We start from the raw sequence: 17,832 nt of genomic DNA on the forward strand, positions 1-17,832 counted from the left end.
TATGGAGAAATATAAAGCCAGGAGATGGGGAATGCCAGGGTGAAGGCTGCAGTTTTAGAAAGAGTGCTCAAGGAAGACCTGTGCAAGGAGGTGACATTTGAGCAAAGACCTGAAGGAGGTGAGGAATGGGTCATGTGGACATCCAGGGAAGAGCATGACAGACAGAGGGAGCAGCAAGTGCAAAGGCCCTGAGGTTGGAGTGTGCCTGGCTTGTTCACAGAGGAGCAAAGCGGCCCAGTGGCTGGCATGAAGCCAGGCAAGGGGAAGAGTAAGAAGAGATGAGATCAGAGAGGTAATAGAGACAGATGTTGGGTCTTGTAGGCCATTATGAGGACTTCGCTTTTTCTCCGAGTAACATGGGAACCGTAGGAGGGCTTTGAGCACAGGAGGGATGTGATTCGACTTAGATTTCAACAGGAGCATTCCATTTCCTGAGCTCAGACCAGACCATAGAGGTTAGGGAATGCCTGGTAGGAGCCTGTTGCAGTCACTGGGGCTAGAGATGGTGTAGCCGGGACCAGGGAAGCGGCGCTGGAGATCATGAGGGTTCTGTTATATTTCATAGACGGCCAACAGGACGTGCCGACTGATTGGATGTGAGATGTAACCTAAAGTCAAGGATGACACCAACATTTTGGCCTGAGCAGCCGTGCTGTTAGCAGATGGGAAGACTGCAGCAGGAGCAGGAAAGGTGGGGCAATGGGGAGGAGGGTGAGGTTAGGTTTGAGATGTCAGATAGGCCTTGGATATACAAGCCAGGAGTTCAGGAGAGAGGTCTGCAGTGGAGAGAGGTATTTGGGAGTAGTCACCCCAGAGATATTTAAAGGCATGAGATGAGAGGAGCGCACTGACACAGCAGGCGGAGGAGAGGTTATAGAACATGGGATGAATTTTCAATTAAGAGGCTACAAACACAAACCCACCTCTGTAGGGCCAGACTTGGAGCCCCTGCTGTCCAGAGCTTGCGGTGGGCCACTCTGTTCTGACATGTCACCCTTTCATGTCCCAAAAGTCCTTTCCCTGGCCAAGCACTGTGCCTTCCTGCTCTGCAACCAGGAGAGCATGGGCCTTTCTCCTGTGCTCTTGTCACACACACACCCAGCGGTTGTATCATGTCATGGGAGCCCTGCTCCTGTTCGGGAGGATGCCAAAGTCTGCTTGACAGGTGGCTGCTGGGCGGGCAGCTGAGCCCCTCCCAGGAAGGGACCCTCTCTGCACCCGCCTCCAGGGTGCAGGGCTCGCACTCATGCCCAGCAGACTGCAGACTGCTCCCTGCCACGGGCCTTTGCTGTCCTGAGCAGAACCTGCCAGGTTAAGTGCACACAGGATCGGGGCCAGCCTGGGGACTTGCGGCCTCATAGGGGCAGGCAGAGAGGCAGGCCCCTGGGGCAGTGAGAGGGGCCAGGAGTTTCCCCAGGCTGACCCGGCCTGGGGCTCCCTCCCCCTGGAAAGGAAGAGTAGACGTTCACAGCCCAAAGATAACTTGGGGATCACCGAGCACTGCCCCCACTCCAGAGGAGATAAGCGGAGGCTGGGCAGGGTGAGGTGGGTGACCTAGTGCTGTGCTGGAGCGGCTCGCACAGGTCGCGACATCCACTCCCCACCTCTCTCCTCACCTCCGGGTTCCCTGACACCATGTTGGTAATTTGAAAAACTGACAAACACTATAAATCAGGGCTGTTTTCCTGGAAAGCCAGTTGAGCAACACCACGGGTGAAAGGATGTACTCCAAGCCACCTGGCTTCAAGGTCACCTTCCCACCACTGCAGCCTGAACCTGGAGGGGGCTCCTGCTGGTGGGAAGACATCAGGGCTGCCTGGGCTCTTATAAGCCCCACTAAGCTGCGAGGAGACACATGGTCAAAGAGCAGTTGGGAGGACTTCCCTGGTGGCGCAGTGGTTAGGAATCCGCCTGCCAATGCAGGGGACACGGGTTCGAGCCCCGGTCCGGGAAGATCCCACACGCCGCAGAGCGGCTAGGCCCGTGAGCCACAACTACTGAGCCTGTGCTCTAGAGCTCACGTGCCACAACTACTGAAGCCCGGGCGCCTAGAGCCCGTGCTGCACAACAAGAGAGGCCACTGCAATGAGAAGCCCGCGCACCGCAACAAAGAGTAGCTCCCGCTCAACACAACTAGAGAAAGCCCGCGCACAGCAGTGAAGACCCAACGTGGCCAAAAAAAAAAGGAACGGTTGGGAAACAGGCCATGTCATTTGCACCTCTCCCCCCTCTATCCTGGCCTTCTCAGAACCACCAGCGGCCCTTTCTGGTCAGGTCCACTCGTTGGACCCCTTCCTTACATCCTCATCTTCCGTGTAAGCCCCCAGCTCCTTCACAGGCTGCCTGGGCTCCCTTTCGGGGTGCCCCTAATGATACAAAGAGCTGCCGTGGGTCCAGCATACACGAGGTGAACTGGGGCTTGTCCAGTACCCGCACAACCCGGCTGTGGTACCTCTTTATTAGCCCATTTTCCAGATGAGAACATCAAGGTGAGATTTAATCACATGCCCAAGGGCACACAGAGCGAAGTCAGCATTGCAGACCGGGATATGACTGATGGGAAGCCTTTGCTTTTAACCCTCTATCTCCAGAAGGAGTGGAGTGTTGGGGGGTTCAGGCCCCGGGGCAAGCTTCTGAGGGCATTTTGCTGTTTGGGGGCCTTTGACCTGCCTACCTCCCCCACTGAGCTGACCTTGTGGGGGTCTAGCCTGGGCCCAGCCCCCAGCACCTCAGGCCTGCTCATGCAGGCTGCCTTCGGAACCTCTTCCCTTCCATCAATGGGGTGGTTTGCTTTGGAGAGAAGGCAGCTGGCCATCTGCTTGCACGTGGCCAGGGGCTGAGACAGGGCTGGGAAACCCCTAGAAAGGGAATCCCCTGTTCTTTGGAGACCTTGGATTATCAGCCTCAGGAAATCCTGCTTCAAGTGGCTTCCGCCCCTCTAAGCAGGGTGTAGCCCATAGGACTGCTGGGAGCAGAAGGGCTGGTGGGAAATCCCAGCTGCAGGTGGGCCGCGGAGGGACTGTTTTGGTAAATCAGAGCCGTAGGAGCTGGAGGCAGGGAGTTGTGAGGTAGGTAGAAGCAGGCAGAGAAGATCGTTGGGGAGCTTGGGCCTCTGTCCTTGCCACACCCTTACGTGCTGTGTGTCTCTGAGCGAGTCATTGCCCCACTCTAAGCCTTTTCCCCCAGATGCCAAAAGGGAAAGTGAAGGAAGTAACTTTCTCACTGTTCCCAGTTCCTGGGGGAGTGGCAGAGAGGTGACCCCCTCTTCCTCACACTCTCCCCTCCTCCCTCACTTTCCTCAGCCCCCTAAGCACTCCTGTCCAACTGGGACCCCACTGGCTCCCCTGTCATCCTGCCGCTCGGCTCTTCTCCTCCACCCCTACCTGTTCTTACCCCTCCCACCCTGGTCAGCTCTGAGTGGTAAGTCCCATGGATGTAGTGAGCTGAGATGCAGAGCCCTAGGTTCGAGTCTCGGTTCTACTGTTTACTTGCTATGGGGGCTCTAACAAGTCATCACCCTTCTCTCCCATTTCGTTTTCCAAAGGACACGGGATGGTCTCTGAGGTCTCTTCCAGTTCAGAGCCTGAGAATCTGAGGTTCTTGCTCTAGACATCCTCAGACATCTGGCCCCTCAGCCAGGCCAAGACAAGGATTGAAGCCAAAGGGCCAGCTGAGGGTCCTCAGCAACCTCAAAGAAAGGAAATCAGGGCCACCTAGGCGCCAAGGGATGGCCATAGGCCTGGGAGAGCCCTGGCTGTGCTCCATGTGGCTCCATACCAGGGCTGAATGGAAGGCAGTTGGGGGCTTCCCTGTCCCCAATCCCTCCCGCTCCGTCCTGCCCCGGTGCCTCACCACTAGCAAGGAGTCCCTTTGGGGTTAGCTTTACCCTTCCCCCATATGCTGTTTTACAAGATGTGGTATCTGGAAAGGGTCGCACCTGACAAAGCTTCCGACACCTTCGTTAATTGATTTCAGATCAATAGTGGTGACAAAGAGAGTGCTTGTGTAGAAAGGGAGCCCTCACTTTTTCGACATAACCATCCTACCCAAGGTGGGTCCCTGGCCTGGCATCTCAGGCCCATCAGGGCATGAGTGGGCCCTTGCCCGCTTGTACCCTTAGGAGTTATCTGTTCTCCTGCCTCCTGCACTTCCCAGCCCTTGGCAGGTCCCACGAGGGTCTGAAGCGGGGGGTGCTGGAGGGCCCATGCCCCAGCTGCCCCTGACCCTGGTGAGTAAGGCTCAGTAGAGGAAGCAGGGGAAGGCCTGGGCTCTCCACCACTCTTGGCCATTCTCAGCTGACGCTGGCTTCTCCTGGGTGACACCAGGGGAGTTTCTGATCTCTCCCGTGGAAGGGGTGCTGCGGGTCCGGAAGGATGTGGAGCTGGACCGGGAGACCATTGCCTTCTACAACCTGACCATCTGTGCTCGAGACAGGGGGGTTCCCCCGCTCAGCTCCACGGTGAGTCTGGGGGCCCCATTCCACTGGCTTCACCTCCCTGCCCCCTGAACTCTCCATAGAGGCTCCTATAAACGCTGCCACCTTCGTGCCCATAGCAACCTCAGGCTGCTCTGGAGCCAGTCCAGGCCCTCAGGGCCCCTACCAGACCTGCAAGTGCCTCGTGAGGCTCACCCGTGAAGGCTGGACCTGGCGCCTGGCAGCCACGGCCACACAGAGCTCCCTGGGGAGGCTGTGCTGTCAGCCAGGCCTCTGCACCTGTCACTCTGCCATTTCCAGCCTGCCTCTGCCTCTATTTTTCCTCCTTCCCTCTTATCCTCGTTTTCATCCTCTTGCCTTTTTTGTTGTCATTTTCTTGGGCTTCCTCTTTCTTGCCCACGACGAGCTGCACCTTTCCTTCCTCCGTTACCACTGCTTTGCTGTCCCGCTCCACCTGCCTCCTTGCCTCTTCCTCGGCCGCCACGTCCACCATCCCGTTCTCTGCCTCCCCTCTCTCCTCCATCTCCCCCGCGCCCCCTTTTCTCCTGGTCCTTCTCCTTCACTTCCTCCTCTTCCCTGACGTGCCCCAGATGCTGGTGGGGATCCGGGTGCTGGACATCAACGACAACGACCCCGTGCTGCTGAACCTACCCATGAACATCACCATCAGTGAGAACATCCCCGTCTCCAGCTTCGTCACCCGTATCCTGGCCAGCGACGCTGACAGCGGGTGCAACGCCCTCCTCACCTTCAACATCACTGCAGGCAACCGAGAGCGGGCCTTCTCCATCAACGCCACGGTAGGGCTGGGTCTGACCCCAGGGAAGCCCCCAGGATTTTTCCTAAAAAACAGGACCCTGCCCTAGGGGCTTTTCTACTCTGCTGTCTGGGCTTCTGTTGGTTCCACTTCCCCCTCAAGTCTCTACCCTCCACTGGGATGTGGGGTCTGTGTGGGAAGCATGGAATCTTGGATTCCTAGGTGAGCCACTTCTGGGGTCCCTGTCACCCCAAGGCTTGTCGTGTGCAGGGATGGGACCAGAGCTTCGGTACCACTTGGTTTGTACCAAGATGCACCAAGAAGTCCTCGCTCGACCTCTTGGAGTGTTACCGGCTGCTGTCACCGTGGGGTCCTCCGAGGGACCGTCCCTTTCAGGCAGCAACACCTGGGCATTGGTGGGTCACTCTTGCTCTGGCAAGGCCCTGCTGATCCATTTTGGTCCTTCTAGACCCTATCTTTGGTGATTTAGGGAGAACATTCACGGCCATTCCTACAGGCAGAGCAGTTGGGCCTCCGTGGGCCAGAGCCCAAAGTAGGGGACAGGTCATTGCTCAGCTCACCAGCCTCTACATCCCAGACAGGGATCGTCACTGTGAACCGGCCCCTGGACCGCGAGCGGATCCCGGAATACAAGCTGACCATTTCCGTGAAGGACAACCCAGAGAATCCACGCATAGCCAGGAGGGTAAGGCTGGAGGGCATAGTGGGGAGCAGGGCCGGTGCTGGATATACCCAGGCGGCACGGCCCGCGGGTTAGATGCACAGGTTTTGGAGTAAGCAAGTGCTGGGTTCAAATCCCACTTCTGCCTGTCAGTGGGTGTGTGGCTTTGGCAAGTTATTGTCTCCCAGCCTCCACTTTCTCTTCTGCCAAATGGAGACATACCTACCCCAGAATCGCGGAGAGGACTTGAAGGAGCCAATGTCTGTCAAGTCCTCGGCACAGTGCCTGGCATATGGCAAACGCTCAGTAAATACCAGCTATCATCTCTTCTCCCCAAACCACAGATACTTGGGCACACACGACAGCAGTGTCAGGGGTGGCAGTCGGGGGGACACACGTACACAAGCACGTACTCTGGGGTTCTGAAAGGGTTGCGTTTTCCAGGTGGCTTTTCCCTCAAAAGCCGAAAGGTTGGCTCTCTTTACTAAGAGGAAGTGGGTATTGCAAAGCAAACAGTCCATTTCGGGGTAGGAATCAGCCCTCTTCCCAGCCCATGAGATGAGCCTAGGTCTGGCTCATCTCAGTTCTGCTTCTGACTAGTTGTATGGCTCAGCCCTTTCTGGGCCTCAGTTTCTGCATCTGTACAGGCCGAGGAGACTTCGGGCTGGAGGTGCAGGCCGCTGGCGTCTCTCATCCTGTGCTCCTCGCCTTCCTTCCTTCTCTCACGTCCTCCCTCCTTCTTTTCTCTCCCTCTGTCACTCCCCCGCCTCTGCCTGTCCTTTAGGAGGGCCTGGGTCATCCTGGAAAGCAGCAGCATTGGGTGGTGGGAACCCAGAAGCTTGGAGGCTGGTTGCCACTCTGCTGCTAACTTACCACGCGGCTGTGAATAGTCACCCCCTCTCTGGACCTTGGGTCCCCCACCTCTGCAATGGAGAAGCATCCGGGGCACTGGGAGGTTCTAAGAGATAGGATAACTGTGGTTTTTGAAAGGGATGAAGTGCAGCACTGAGTGGAAGTTTGGATGAACTCTGACCAGGGCACCAGGCCAGCCAGGAGGGTCTGGAAACTAAGACTCATCTTCCTGGCTACAGTCCTTCCTTACCACGAGATGGAGCATGATTGAGTACCACCCACCTCCCTTCCCCTGTGAACTTCACAACATCTCTGCGAGGGACTTAAGATCCCCATTTGTCAGATTGGAAAACTGGGGCTCAGATAGAGGGAAAGATTTGCCCAAGACCACCCTGTGAGCTACTAGCAGAGCAGAGGCTTGAACCACAGGTCTCCAGACCCGTGGCGGGGGCTTTTCTATCATCTATCTCTCTGCTTTGACCCCCGCCCTCCTTCCAAGTCCTTCTCCCACTGGTGCACTTTGCTAGAACGTGGCCCACAACCTGTCCCCCCGCCGTCATGCCTCCCACAGGATTTTGACTTTCTGCTGATCTTTCTTGCGGATGAGAACGACAACCACCCCCTCTTTACTGAGAGCACCTACCTGGCGGAGGTGATGGAGAATTCTCCTGCTGGTAGGTGCTGGGCCCACCTGCTGCTTCCAGGCACCCCCTGGGCCCCAGATGCCTGAGGACCTCCCTTGTGCCTGGTGGAGGCCCAGCTGAGGCCTGGCTGAACACAGACCTGGCAAGTGCAGAAGGGTGTGGAGGGGAGAAAGAGGCACAGCTCCGAAGGGCTGGTGGGCCAGGGCTGCCAGGCCTCCTAGGGGCCACCAAAGAGGCCAAAGGTCAGGTTGGATGTGGTCATTGGTCTCCAAGGCTGTCTGAGAACAGCCCCACTGCCCCTCCTCGAGGGGAGTTAAGGTGTAAGGACTACCCAGGAGGGGAATAAGCCTACTCCTCCCTGCTCCCTCCACTCCAGGAGCATAGGGCCCCTAGAGGCTTCCGAAAGCTCAGGGAGCATCTGTAATCACAGGTGGGGGGCCGGGGCCCCTCATAGGTCAGTGTGGCCCTTTCCCCACACGCATGCACTGACCAGCCTCACCTCCCTTCAAAGGGACAGAATCTCCTCTTTACTGTCTCCCCAGGGGAGTCCCCTCACTCCTCCTCCAGCCTCCCCCGTAGCTTGGATTCTAAGTCGGAAAGGGATGGGCTGAGATACTCCTTGTCTCTGGCTGGGTGTCTCCCCTGAAGGGATTTGAAACTGCCTGTGTATATGCTCACATGTGTGCCAATGCACGTCCATGTAAGGCGTATGTGTGGGCTTACACCTGTGCACAGACACACACAGGCACATGGGTGCCTGCACAGTGCACTCCATGTGCAAATATGCCCGCCTGCAGAGGCAGACAAGTGCACATCCTGGGGACTCCAGGCCTGCAAGTGCTACAGTGTGAGTGCTCGTGGCCGTGTGAACACGGAGTCCTGCACACACACGTGGGTTCCTAGCCATGTATAGTCGGACAGCTGTTAGAGCATTGTGGACACACATGCGTGGACAGACTGGGCTGGGCTGCATACCTAGACAGGGCCCCCACACAGTGAGGGGACATCAGGGAGCCCCCAGACCCTCCCTCGGAGGGGCCAGCCTCAAAGGCTGCTGGGAAGGCAGGCGTGCTCCGGGCGGGCCGGAAGAGCTTGCTCACCATTGTTGTGTTTTCTCCCCAGCAGGGCTTTGAGGCCGCTCCCCAGCCATCTGCGTCAGTCTGCCAAGGCTGCCGCAGCCCGGCCCAGGGTCTCCCACCCCGTCCACTTCACCTCCTTCCCTCCCTCTCATCCATCGTCAGCCATGGCTCACCGGGACTGGGTGGGGAGGGGGAGAGGCGGGCGGGGGGCCAGGTCGGCCCTGCAGTGACCGATCTCCCCCGGCCCAGGGACCCCGCTGACGGTGCTCAATGGGCCCATCCTGGCCCTGGATGCAGACCTGGATGTCTACGCCGTGGTGACCTACCAGCTGCTGGGTGCCCAGAGCGGGCTCTTTGATATTGACAACAGCACCGGTGAGGCCTCTGCACCACCCCAGCTCTCCCATCCTGGCTCTGGGTACTCCTGCTAGGGTGACCCCACTGCTAGATCTAGGGTCTCCTTTCTCAGTGCTGGATCCAGGCTCTCCATAGAGACCCCATTCCTCACAATCCCCATCTTACAGCTGGGTTAGGCCACCTGGGGGCCGGGTAGGAGGAACCGGGAAGACACTTGGGGTCAACAGAAAAGACCTGCTGGTGCATAAGCTCTCAGGCTCGGCAGAGAGCATCCCCAAACCCACTCCCCCATCTCCCCTTCCCCAGCCCGGAGAATGGGGCTCCTAGTCTGCCAGAGGAAGTCAACGGTCTGTCCTCAAACCAGACCCAAAGCTCCCCAGAGACTGTGTTACCTCAGTCTGGCCCTGGCCAATTGAGTGACAGGTGACAAGGAGGGATATACTAGTACCTCTCTCAACAGAGCTGGTCAATCCTCCAGCCTGGGTCATTCATCCCAGGCGGGACTCGGGAGAATTGCAGAGGGCACCTGCGGAAGGGACAGGCACGGAACACTGGCACCTACGGGACCTCCCTAAACAATGGTTGTTGAGCCTTTGGGGAAGAAAGTCATTGGGTTGCCTTTTCTGCTCCTCTTTCACATCGGTCCCCATCAAGCCTTATCTTTCTCTGTCCCCTCCCTGTTGGTTCTCACCTGGTCTCCCACTGCATCTCTTTTCCTTTGTATCTCCCCGGCTGGTGGCGCTGGGTGCCAGGCGTGGTGACAGTGAGGTCAGGTGTCACCATTGACCGGGAGGCCTTCTCACCTGCCGTCCTGGAGCTACTGCTGCTGGCTGAGGACATTGGGCTGCTCAACGGCACAGCCGACCTGATCGTCACCATCCTGGATGACAATGACAACTGGCCCACCTTTAGCCCTGCCGCCCTCACCGTCCATCTGCTGGAGAACTGCCCACCAGGTACGCAGGGGCAGGCCCCAGGCCCCAGCCCCCAGGCAGGAGCTGGCTGGTGGTCTGTGGGGATTGGAGGCAGAAGTCACGTCCAGCGGGGAGAAGGATGGGCAGCAGGGTGGGTGGAGAGGGAGTCAGGAAACCCAAGTGCCCCTCACCTCCCTTCTCGGACCCACAGCGTCTTGTCTGCAAAAATGAGATTATTAAGGTATGTTCCGTCCGTGTTACTGGATGGAAGAACTGACTGTTTGAAAATCAAAATCAAACATGATTGGGGAGATAAATTTGATTCTAATGGTCATCTGGAAGAAAAAGGACATTTTGAAAAATAAGTATAATAAAGCCAGATTTGTCTTACCAGACATTTATAACATATTACCAAACTACAGTATTTAAAACCACGTGATATGAACACAAGACTCTGGGGCAAAGTAGGCCAGCAACAGATACCGGTAAATTATAAGGAATGTAATATGCGATAAAGGAAACAATGAAACCAATAGTGAAAACTATTTCGTGTGCAAAACATCTCTTCTTATTTAGTCTAGATTCTCACCCCATATCAGACACCAAAAAGAAACCCAAAGACATCCTAAAGGGACTGTAAAAGAGTATAAAACATTAAAAAATGAAAGAAGACACTTCGGGTGAATATTTATCTGATTTCGGGATAAGAAGGTTCTAAACATATAAGAAACAGAAGAACGTCAAAAAGGAAAAATGCTAAATTTTGGTGCATATGAATTTTAAACTTCTCTACGTCATTTAATTATAACCAGTATCGAAAGGCAAACAACAAACTGAAAAAAAAAAAGGTATTTGTCGGGCTTCCCTGGTGGCGCAGTGATTGAGAGTCCGCCTGCCGATGCAGGGGACACGGGTTCGTGCCCCGTTCCGGGAAGATCCCACATGCCGCGGAGCGGCTGCGCCCGTGCGCCATGGCCGCTGAGCCTGCGCGTCCGGAGCCTGTGCTCCGCAACGGGAGAGGCCACGGCAGTGAGAGGCCCACGTACCACAAAAAAAAAAAAAAAAAAAAAAAAAAAAAAGGTATTTGTCACAAGTTATCATAATTATACAATTTATATAAATTGACAAAAATGGGCAAAGGACAAAGGCCAACACTTTGCAGAAGAGAAGATGCGACTAATCATTAAATTATTAAAAACTGTTCGGTCTCACAAATAATCAAAGAATGCAAAATAAAATAGGATACCATTTTCCTAGAAAATTGCAAACATGCAAAAGGCATAAAAGATAGATGCTTATTTGCAAAATCAAAATAGACTCACAGACTTTGAAATCAAATTTGTGGTTACCAAAGGGGAAAGCGGGGGTGGGGAGGGATAAATTAGGAGTTTGGGATTAACAGATGCACACCACTATGTAAAATAGACAAACAACAAGGACCTATATTCGATATCCTGTAATAACCTATGATGTAAAAGAATCTGGAAAAGAATATATATACGTATACGTATCTCGAAATATATAACTGAATCACTTTGCTGTACACCTGAAACTAACACAACATTGTAAATCAACTATACTTCAATTAAAAATAAATAAATTTAAAAATAAAGTAGGCTTTATATATAACAATAAAAACAAAGATAGCTGCTGGCAAGGCTATGGTGGGAAGAGGCCCTTGTGAACCTCCAAGAAAAGTATCTCGGTGTGGTGTTTTTAGAAGAAGCCACTGTGCTCAGCTGCTCCCCATTCCCACCCCCACAGGATTCTCAGTCCTTCAGGTCACAGCCACGGATGAGGACAGTGGCCTCAATGCGGAGCTCATCTACCGAATAGAAGCTGGGGCTCAGGACCGCTTCACCATCCACCCAGTGACTGGTGTCATACGTGTCGGCAATGTCACCATTGACAGGGAGGAGCAGGAATCCTATAGGCTGACAGTGGTGGCCACCGACCGGGGCACCATCCCTCTCTCGGGCACAGCCATCATCACTATCCTTATCGATGACATCAATGACTCCCGCCCTGAGTTCCTCAACCCCATCCAGACGGTGAGCGTGCTGGAGTCAGCTGAGCCAGGCACGGTCATTGCCAACGTCACCGCCATCGACCGTGACCTCAACCCTAAGCTGGAGTACCACATCATCAGCATCGTGGCCAAGGATGACACTGACCGCCTGGTGCCCGACCAGGAGGACGCCTTTGCCGTGAATATCAACACAGGTACAAGGGCCTGCTCCCCCCAGCCTTCCTCCTGACTCCCTACCCCAGTCTCCTGGCTCTGCTTTCTCCCTTACCCTCCTTCTATCGGTTCTCTTGCTCTGTTCCTCCCTTTCCCTCAGCTGCTCCTTCCTCCTCTCGTTTCCCCACTATTGACAGCACATCCTTCCCTCTCTCTGCCATCTCTCCCCTGGCTCCTTCCCTCTCTCCCTTCTCTTCTTCCTTCTCCCTTGACCAGCTCCCTCTCTGTCTGACTCTCTTACTCTACTAGTATTATATGAGAGTGCCCATGTCACCACACTCTTGACGGCATTAGATATTACAGTTTTCGTGTTTGTAATTTCATAGGTAAATGGCATCTTGTTTTAATATGCATTTCTTTAATAACCGGGTGGTTGAACACTTTCTTCATATATATCCGGGCCATTTAAGTTGTCTCTAAGTTTCATATATATGTATATAATACAGAAAAATATATATGATATATATACACACATACATATTTCTATATTACATATGTGTGTGTGTGTACCCTTAATGATTTTCTTACACTATCACAGGACAAAGCGAACTGTGGCTTATCTTTCATGACTTACGCAGCTTATCATAATTTTGATGGTTTTACCATTTTTCCAAAAGTTCAGTGTTTTTGCTCCTTTGGGGAGTTAAGGAGGGGACATGGGACAAACTTACAGGTGTCCTTCTTGGAAGGCCCAGAGGAGTGACAGAAAAACTAACGTGGCTATGAAAAAAGGCTAAAAATCATTGTTATTCAGAGAAATGCATAGTGAAACATCAGTGAGATGTTGGTTTTCCGTATGTGATTAGCAGACATTAGGATGCTGGGCAGTATTGAGTATTGGTGACAATGTGGGGACATCCTATACTGCTGTAGGAATTTTGAATAATTTCACATCTAGACGGCAATCCAACACAAAGTACACTCACACCCTCACACCCCATGACCCAGCAATTCTGTTCCTGGGTATACGTGACAAAGAAACTCCCAGGTCGATAATGGGACTATCTGAGGAGGTTCACTGCGGTGTTACTGGTGACAGGAACTTGGAGGCAACCAAGGCATCCATCCCTGGGATGTTGGAGAGTAAAATGTGGTGGGTGCACATCATGGGATACCAGGAAGCTATTAGAAGCAACAGATGAGACGCACACAGAGAAACATGGGTAGACCTTAAAAACAAGTGCTTACTGAAAAGAATAAGAAATAGGATGGGTTATATATACCAGAATCCCATTGCATAAAATTAAAATACATACACAAAAACAATACATGATTTTCGGGAACACCTTCGAATAAAAAATACACTTTAATACATTGCCCAAGGGGAGAGGAGTATGAGAATAAAAGGGAATAGATACGTACATAAAACAAGAACAGTGCCCGTGACCATAGTGTGCAGTGAACCAGAGAGTATGATTAACTCAGTATGCCTCTGAGGAAAAAGGAAAGAAGAAGACAGGAAAACCATGAGCCAGTAGGAGGAATTAGGTAGCTTAGTCGTGTGTCAGGTTAGCAAAATTCCTGCTGCAGTGCTCTCTCAGGACCATGGAGAGCTACTCCATGACCCAGCCCAACTTTATGCTGTACTGTTGCCCATTTTTTTCTGTCCTCCCTCCCTCCAACTGACTCTGTTCTCTTCTGTTTTCCTTTCCAGTGTCTTCTCTGCCCCTCTTCCTCATGCTCTCCCCCTCCCTCGCTCACCTCTCTCTCCTTTCTTCCTGCCAGAGCCTCAGCCCTCTGAGTGCGCCTCTCCAACTGGGTTCCCACTTGCTCCGCTGGCTTCCTGCCCCTCTGCCTCTTCCCGTCCACCCCATCCCTCCCAAACCTCCAGCCCTGGTCAGCTCTGAGCGCTTCCATCCCCCACACCCTACTCTGCTCCCTCCCCTCTGCACCCTGAACTAACTGACGTTGACCCTCTTCTCTCTTCCTCACGGCTGGCAGGCCCACAGGTTTGAGCTCTGATTCTCTGTCGCCTCCCACCTCATCTCTTCTCTGCTTCACCCCATCGCCTTCCTCCATACTCACCGCACCCCTACCACCCTTCCCACCCCGTGGGGCCTGGGCCAAGGCCGTGGCTCAGCCTTTGCAGACTGAATGCAGCCACCCTCTCCCCATCCTCGCTCCCCAGCCTCGGGGGACGGGGAGCGAGAGTAGGAAGAGGAGGAGGAGGAGGAGGAGGCGGCGGCCCAGGGTAAGTGACTGCCCCCTGGCTGGGGCCCCGAGGAGGACAGGAGCTCAGCAGAGGGATCTGCCAGGGGGACGGGAATCCCAGACACCCCAACGCCTGAGTGGGAGCTGGGAAAAGAGAGAGAGAGGAGGTTTCACCCTAGGATGAGGCCAATGGGAGGAAGAGCCACCAGGCCCTCAAACTGGCAGGAAGAAGAGAGGTCCCAACAGAGCCAGGCTGAGATGGGCAAAACTCGTTCTGTCCAGTTCAAGCCCAAGCCTCTGGAGGGCAGGCAGGGGCTTGGGGAGGCATTGGGTAGGAGAGAAGGAAACAGCTCCTTGCTAGTACTGCCGTAGGGCGGTGCTCCTTTCACAGTGCCCCAGGCAGCCCAGCCACGTCATGTCTCACGTAATCAAGACAAAGGGGTGGGCCTTACTGTCTAGGCTGTGCCACCACTGTCCCCTCCAGGGAACCCCCTCAGGGCTTTTTAGCTGCCTTGACCTTCCTTTATGCTTGATCTCCCTAGAATACAAGCATTTTTTTAATCTTGATAAAATACATATAAAATTTACCATCATAACCATTTTTAACCATAAGTTCAATGGTTGTGGAATACAAGCATCTTCTTTTTTTTGGCCACGAAGCGTGGAGTCCTAACCACTGGACAGCCAGGGAGTTCCAACAAGCAGTTTTTTTTTGTTTGTTTGTTTGTTGGCCTCTCCCGTTGCGGAGCACAGGCTCCAGACGCGCGGGCTCAGCGGCCATGGCTCACGGGCCCAGCCCCTCCGCGGCATGTGGGATCTTCCCAGACCGGGGCACAAACCAGTGTCCCCTGCATCGGCAGGCGGACTCTCAACCACTGCGCCACCAGGGAAGCCCCCAACAGGCGTTTTTTAAACAAGCAATTGCATAGCACTTTTTCTAAGTGCCAAGCACTGTTCTAAGCCCTTGACAAATGTAAATTAAGTTAGTTGTTATAACCCTCTGTGGTAGGTACTGTAATTACCCTCATCTTACAAATGAGGAAACAGAGGTGTAGAGAGGTTAAGTAATTGCCCCGCTAGTAGGCGGTAAGTGAGGGGCTGAGTGACGTGCCCCCAGCTTGCAGATGGCTGTGGTGTCATCCCAGCCAAAGATGAGACCGGCAAGTCCTGGGCCCTTTGGGGATCATTGCCCTTGGTGGGGATTGGGAGGGTTGGCCAGGAGCACCCCTGGGAGGCCCAGATTTTAGGGGGTTCCCCTCGGGCTGAACCTGACCTGGTCTGGTCTACAGGGTCTGTAATGGTGAAATCCCCCCTGAACCGGGAACTGGTTGCCACCTATGAGGTCACTCTCTCAGTGACTGACAAAGCCAGCGACCTACCAGAGCTCTCCGTCAGTGTGCCAAATGGTAAGGCTCCCCACAGGCATCTCCCACACGATCCCGTAGAGAGACAGACCCAGAACCGGCACAGGCCTGGCCCCGGGGGGGGGAGCAGCGGGACCCAGCTACGGGGCTGCCAGTCGTCAGGCCACAGGGGGGTGGGGGAGGTGGCAGCTACAGTGAGGCTGAGGGAGGCCCTGGGTCCCAGCTGTCAGACAGAGCTCAGCAGTGGGGGATCCAGAAGCCCAGAATTGTGTGTGATCTTGAACTCCAAAGGCTCAGAGTAGGGAGAAGGCTTGGTAGAGGCTGGAAGGGGACTGAGAAGAGGATGGATTGACAGAGACTTAGGTTGGAATCCCATTGTCAGAACTGGGAAGCAGGGTGTGGGTGGATGTGAGATAGGAACTTCAGGTCTGAAAAGAAGCCACCTGGTCAGGCCAGAGGAAGCAAAGAGCAAGGAAAGGTGAATTGAGGCCACAGACACCACCCTGGGGGACACAGTCACCACGGCAGAGAAGAGAGGGGCACGCGTGCTGCCTTCTGCAGCTGGGCACAGGCCACCCGGCCTGCAGCCTGAGCCCGGACGGGCTGTTTAGAGGCACTGGATTTTGTGGGGGCCAAGCAGGGAGTGGGGAGGAGGGTGTAGGGATGGGGTGGCCTCACATGGGCTCTGCCATGAGACAAGGACAGCTGCTGGGGTGGGGAGATAGGCCTGGCAGATACTGGCTGCTTATCTTTACAGCCCAGAGGCCCAAGTTTTCAGGAAGGAAGGGCAGACCTGGTCTTCTCCTGTGCGTTGGCCAAAATGTTCATTCCGGCTTTTCCGTGGCATCTTACAGAAAAACCCGAACAAACTTTTTGGCCAACCCAATACTTGTCCCAGGCTCAGAGAGGCAAAGGGCCCAGGCTGGTTATATAGAGGGAACAACTCAGAGAGGAAACAAAAGGCTGAATCATGAAAAGGGTCTTAAAGATCATCTTACTCCCGTCTCACGGGACAGGTTAGGAAACTGAGGCACAGTGAAGGCCAGGGGTTCCACCAGGGTTACCCAGCCAGTTGGCAGAACCCGAGCCCCTTTCCCAATGGAAGAGTGAGTGACCATACCAGAGGCAAGGGTCACATGCCATGCCACCGCCTGAGGCTTGGGGCAAGCTTTAGGGAGCCCCAGGGGGGCTGTGAGATGCTGCCATCCCCTCTGGGTTTGGCTGAGGCGTAGGAAGGCCTGGCCCAGCCACACTGGGGCCCATTCATGCCACTCTCACCCCCTGCCTCCACCCCAGCCAAGCTGACGGTCAACATCCTGGATGTCAATGACAACACGCCCCAATTCAAGCCCTTCGGGATCACCTACTACACGGAGAGGATCCTGGAGGGGGCCACCCCAGGCACCACGCTCATCGCTGTGGCAGCTGTGGACCCCGACAAGGGCCTCAATGGGTTGATCACCTACAGCCTGCTGGACCTGATACCCCCGGGCTATGTCCAGCTGGAAGACTCCTCAGCAGGTAGGTGGGAAATCTGCCAGAGGAGGGTTGGGGAACATGTGTCTGTGCCTGCTTAACCTCCGAGAGGGACCGTGGTTCGCTTCTCACCCTCCAGTTGGGGCCCCTCAGTGGGCTAGGCCAGATCCAGTATGGCTAACATTCTAGTCACTCCCAGATGCCCAAACTACAGGCAAGGACAGAGTGCCTAGCTCTGGGTCGGGATGGAAGCCCCTTTCGGTGTCTGCTGGAAACCTGGAATACTCCATCACCCTCCCTACCATCCAAGCTCCACAGTTAGTATCACTCAGGGGGCAAGAAGCCCAAGAGGGAATTGTCCCAGAGGAGGTCCTCAGCGTGCTAGTGTACATGCCTTTGACTTGTGCATAGGAGAACAGCTGGATGCCAGTGATTCTCGGCCCTCTGGCCTGGGCAGTGCTGCCTGGCTACCCTCCTCCTTCAAGGGACCACACTCATCCCTCAGAGCCCCAGATCTCTCTCTTCATACTTTAGAGAGCTTCCACGAGTGAGGGGTGGCCAAAAGGGCAGTGGGTGTCTCTGTGTCTTAGGCAAGGTCATTGCCAATCGGACGGTGGACTATGAGGAAGTGCACTGGCTCAACTTTACCGTGAGGGCCTCAGACAATGGGTCCCCACCCCGGGCAGCTGAGATTCCTGTCTACCTGGAGATTGTGGACATCAATGACAACAACCCCATCTTTGACCAACTCTCCTACCAGGTAGGTGGCCAGGCCAACAACTTGGGTCTGGGACCTGCATCCATTCCTTGGCACCTTTGGGCATCTCCCACTCCCACCCTGCCAGCCTTTAAGTCCCGTGGGAATGACCACCCATGAGT

At 54.6% G+C, this 17,832-nt stretch overlaps 1 protein-coding gene across 9 annotated transcripts in view; it reads left to right on the top strand.

Moving 5' to 3' along the window:
• LOC116741766 (cadherin-23) overlaps positions 1 to 17,832 on the top strand; it is an 89,743-nt gene that overhangs the window by 57,824 nt on the left and 14,087 nt on the right. For 7 of the 9 annotated variants that reach the window (XM_032608774.1, XM_032608777.1, XM_032608776.1 and 4 more), the window contains 10 exons: positions 4,326 to 4,459; positions 5,026 to 5,235; positions 5,791 to 5,898; positions 7,298 to 7,400; positions 8,699 to 8,824; positions 9,559 to 9,762; positions 11,485 to 11,943; positions 15,403 to 15,519; positions 16,774 to 16,998; positions 17,544 to 17,713. In XM_032608774.1, coding sequence (XP_032464665.1) covers positions 4,326 to 4,459; positions 5,026 to 5,235; positions 5,791 to 5,898; positions 7,298 to 7,400; positions 8,699 to 8,824; positions 9,559 to 9,762; positions 11,485 to 11,943; positions 15,403 to 15,519; positions 16,774 to 16,998; positions 17,544 to 17,713 — 1,856 coding nt within the window. Of the gene's footprint in view, positions 1 to 4,325; positions 4,460 to 5,025; positions 5,236 to 5,790; positions 5,899 to 7,297; positions 7,401 to 8,698; positions 8,825 to 9,558; positions 9,763 to 11,484; positions 11,944 to 13,844; positions 14,154 to 15,402; positions 15,520 to 16,773; positions 16,999 to 17,543; positions 17,714 to 17,832 lie in introns of those variants that run through there. The other 2 variants (XM_032608782.1, XM_032608783.1) reach the window with 1 other exon arrangement.

Source organism: Phocoena sinus, chromosome 16, assembly GCF_008692025.1.
Source record: "Phocoena sinus isolate mPhoSin1 chromosome 16, mPhoSin1.pri, whole genome shotgun sequence".
NCBI classification, from domain to species: domain Eukaryota; kingdom Metazoa; phylum Chordata; class Mammalia; order Artiodactyla; family Phocoenidae; genus Phocoena; species Phocoena sinus.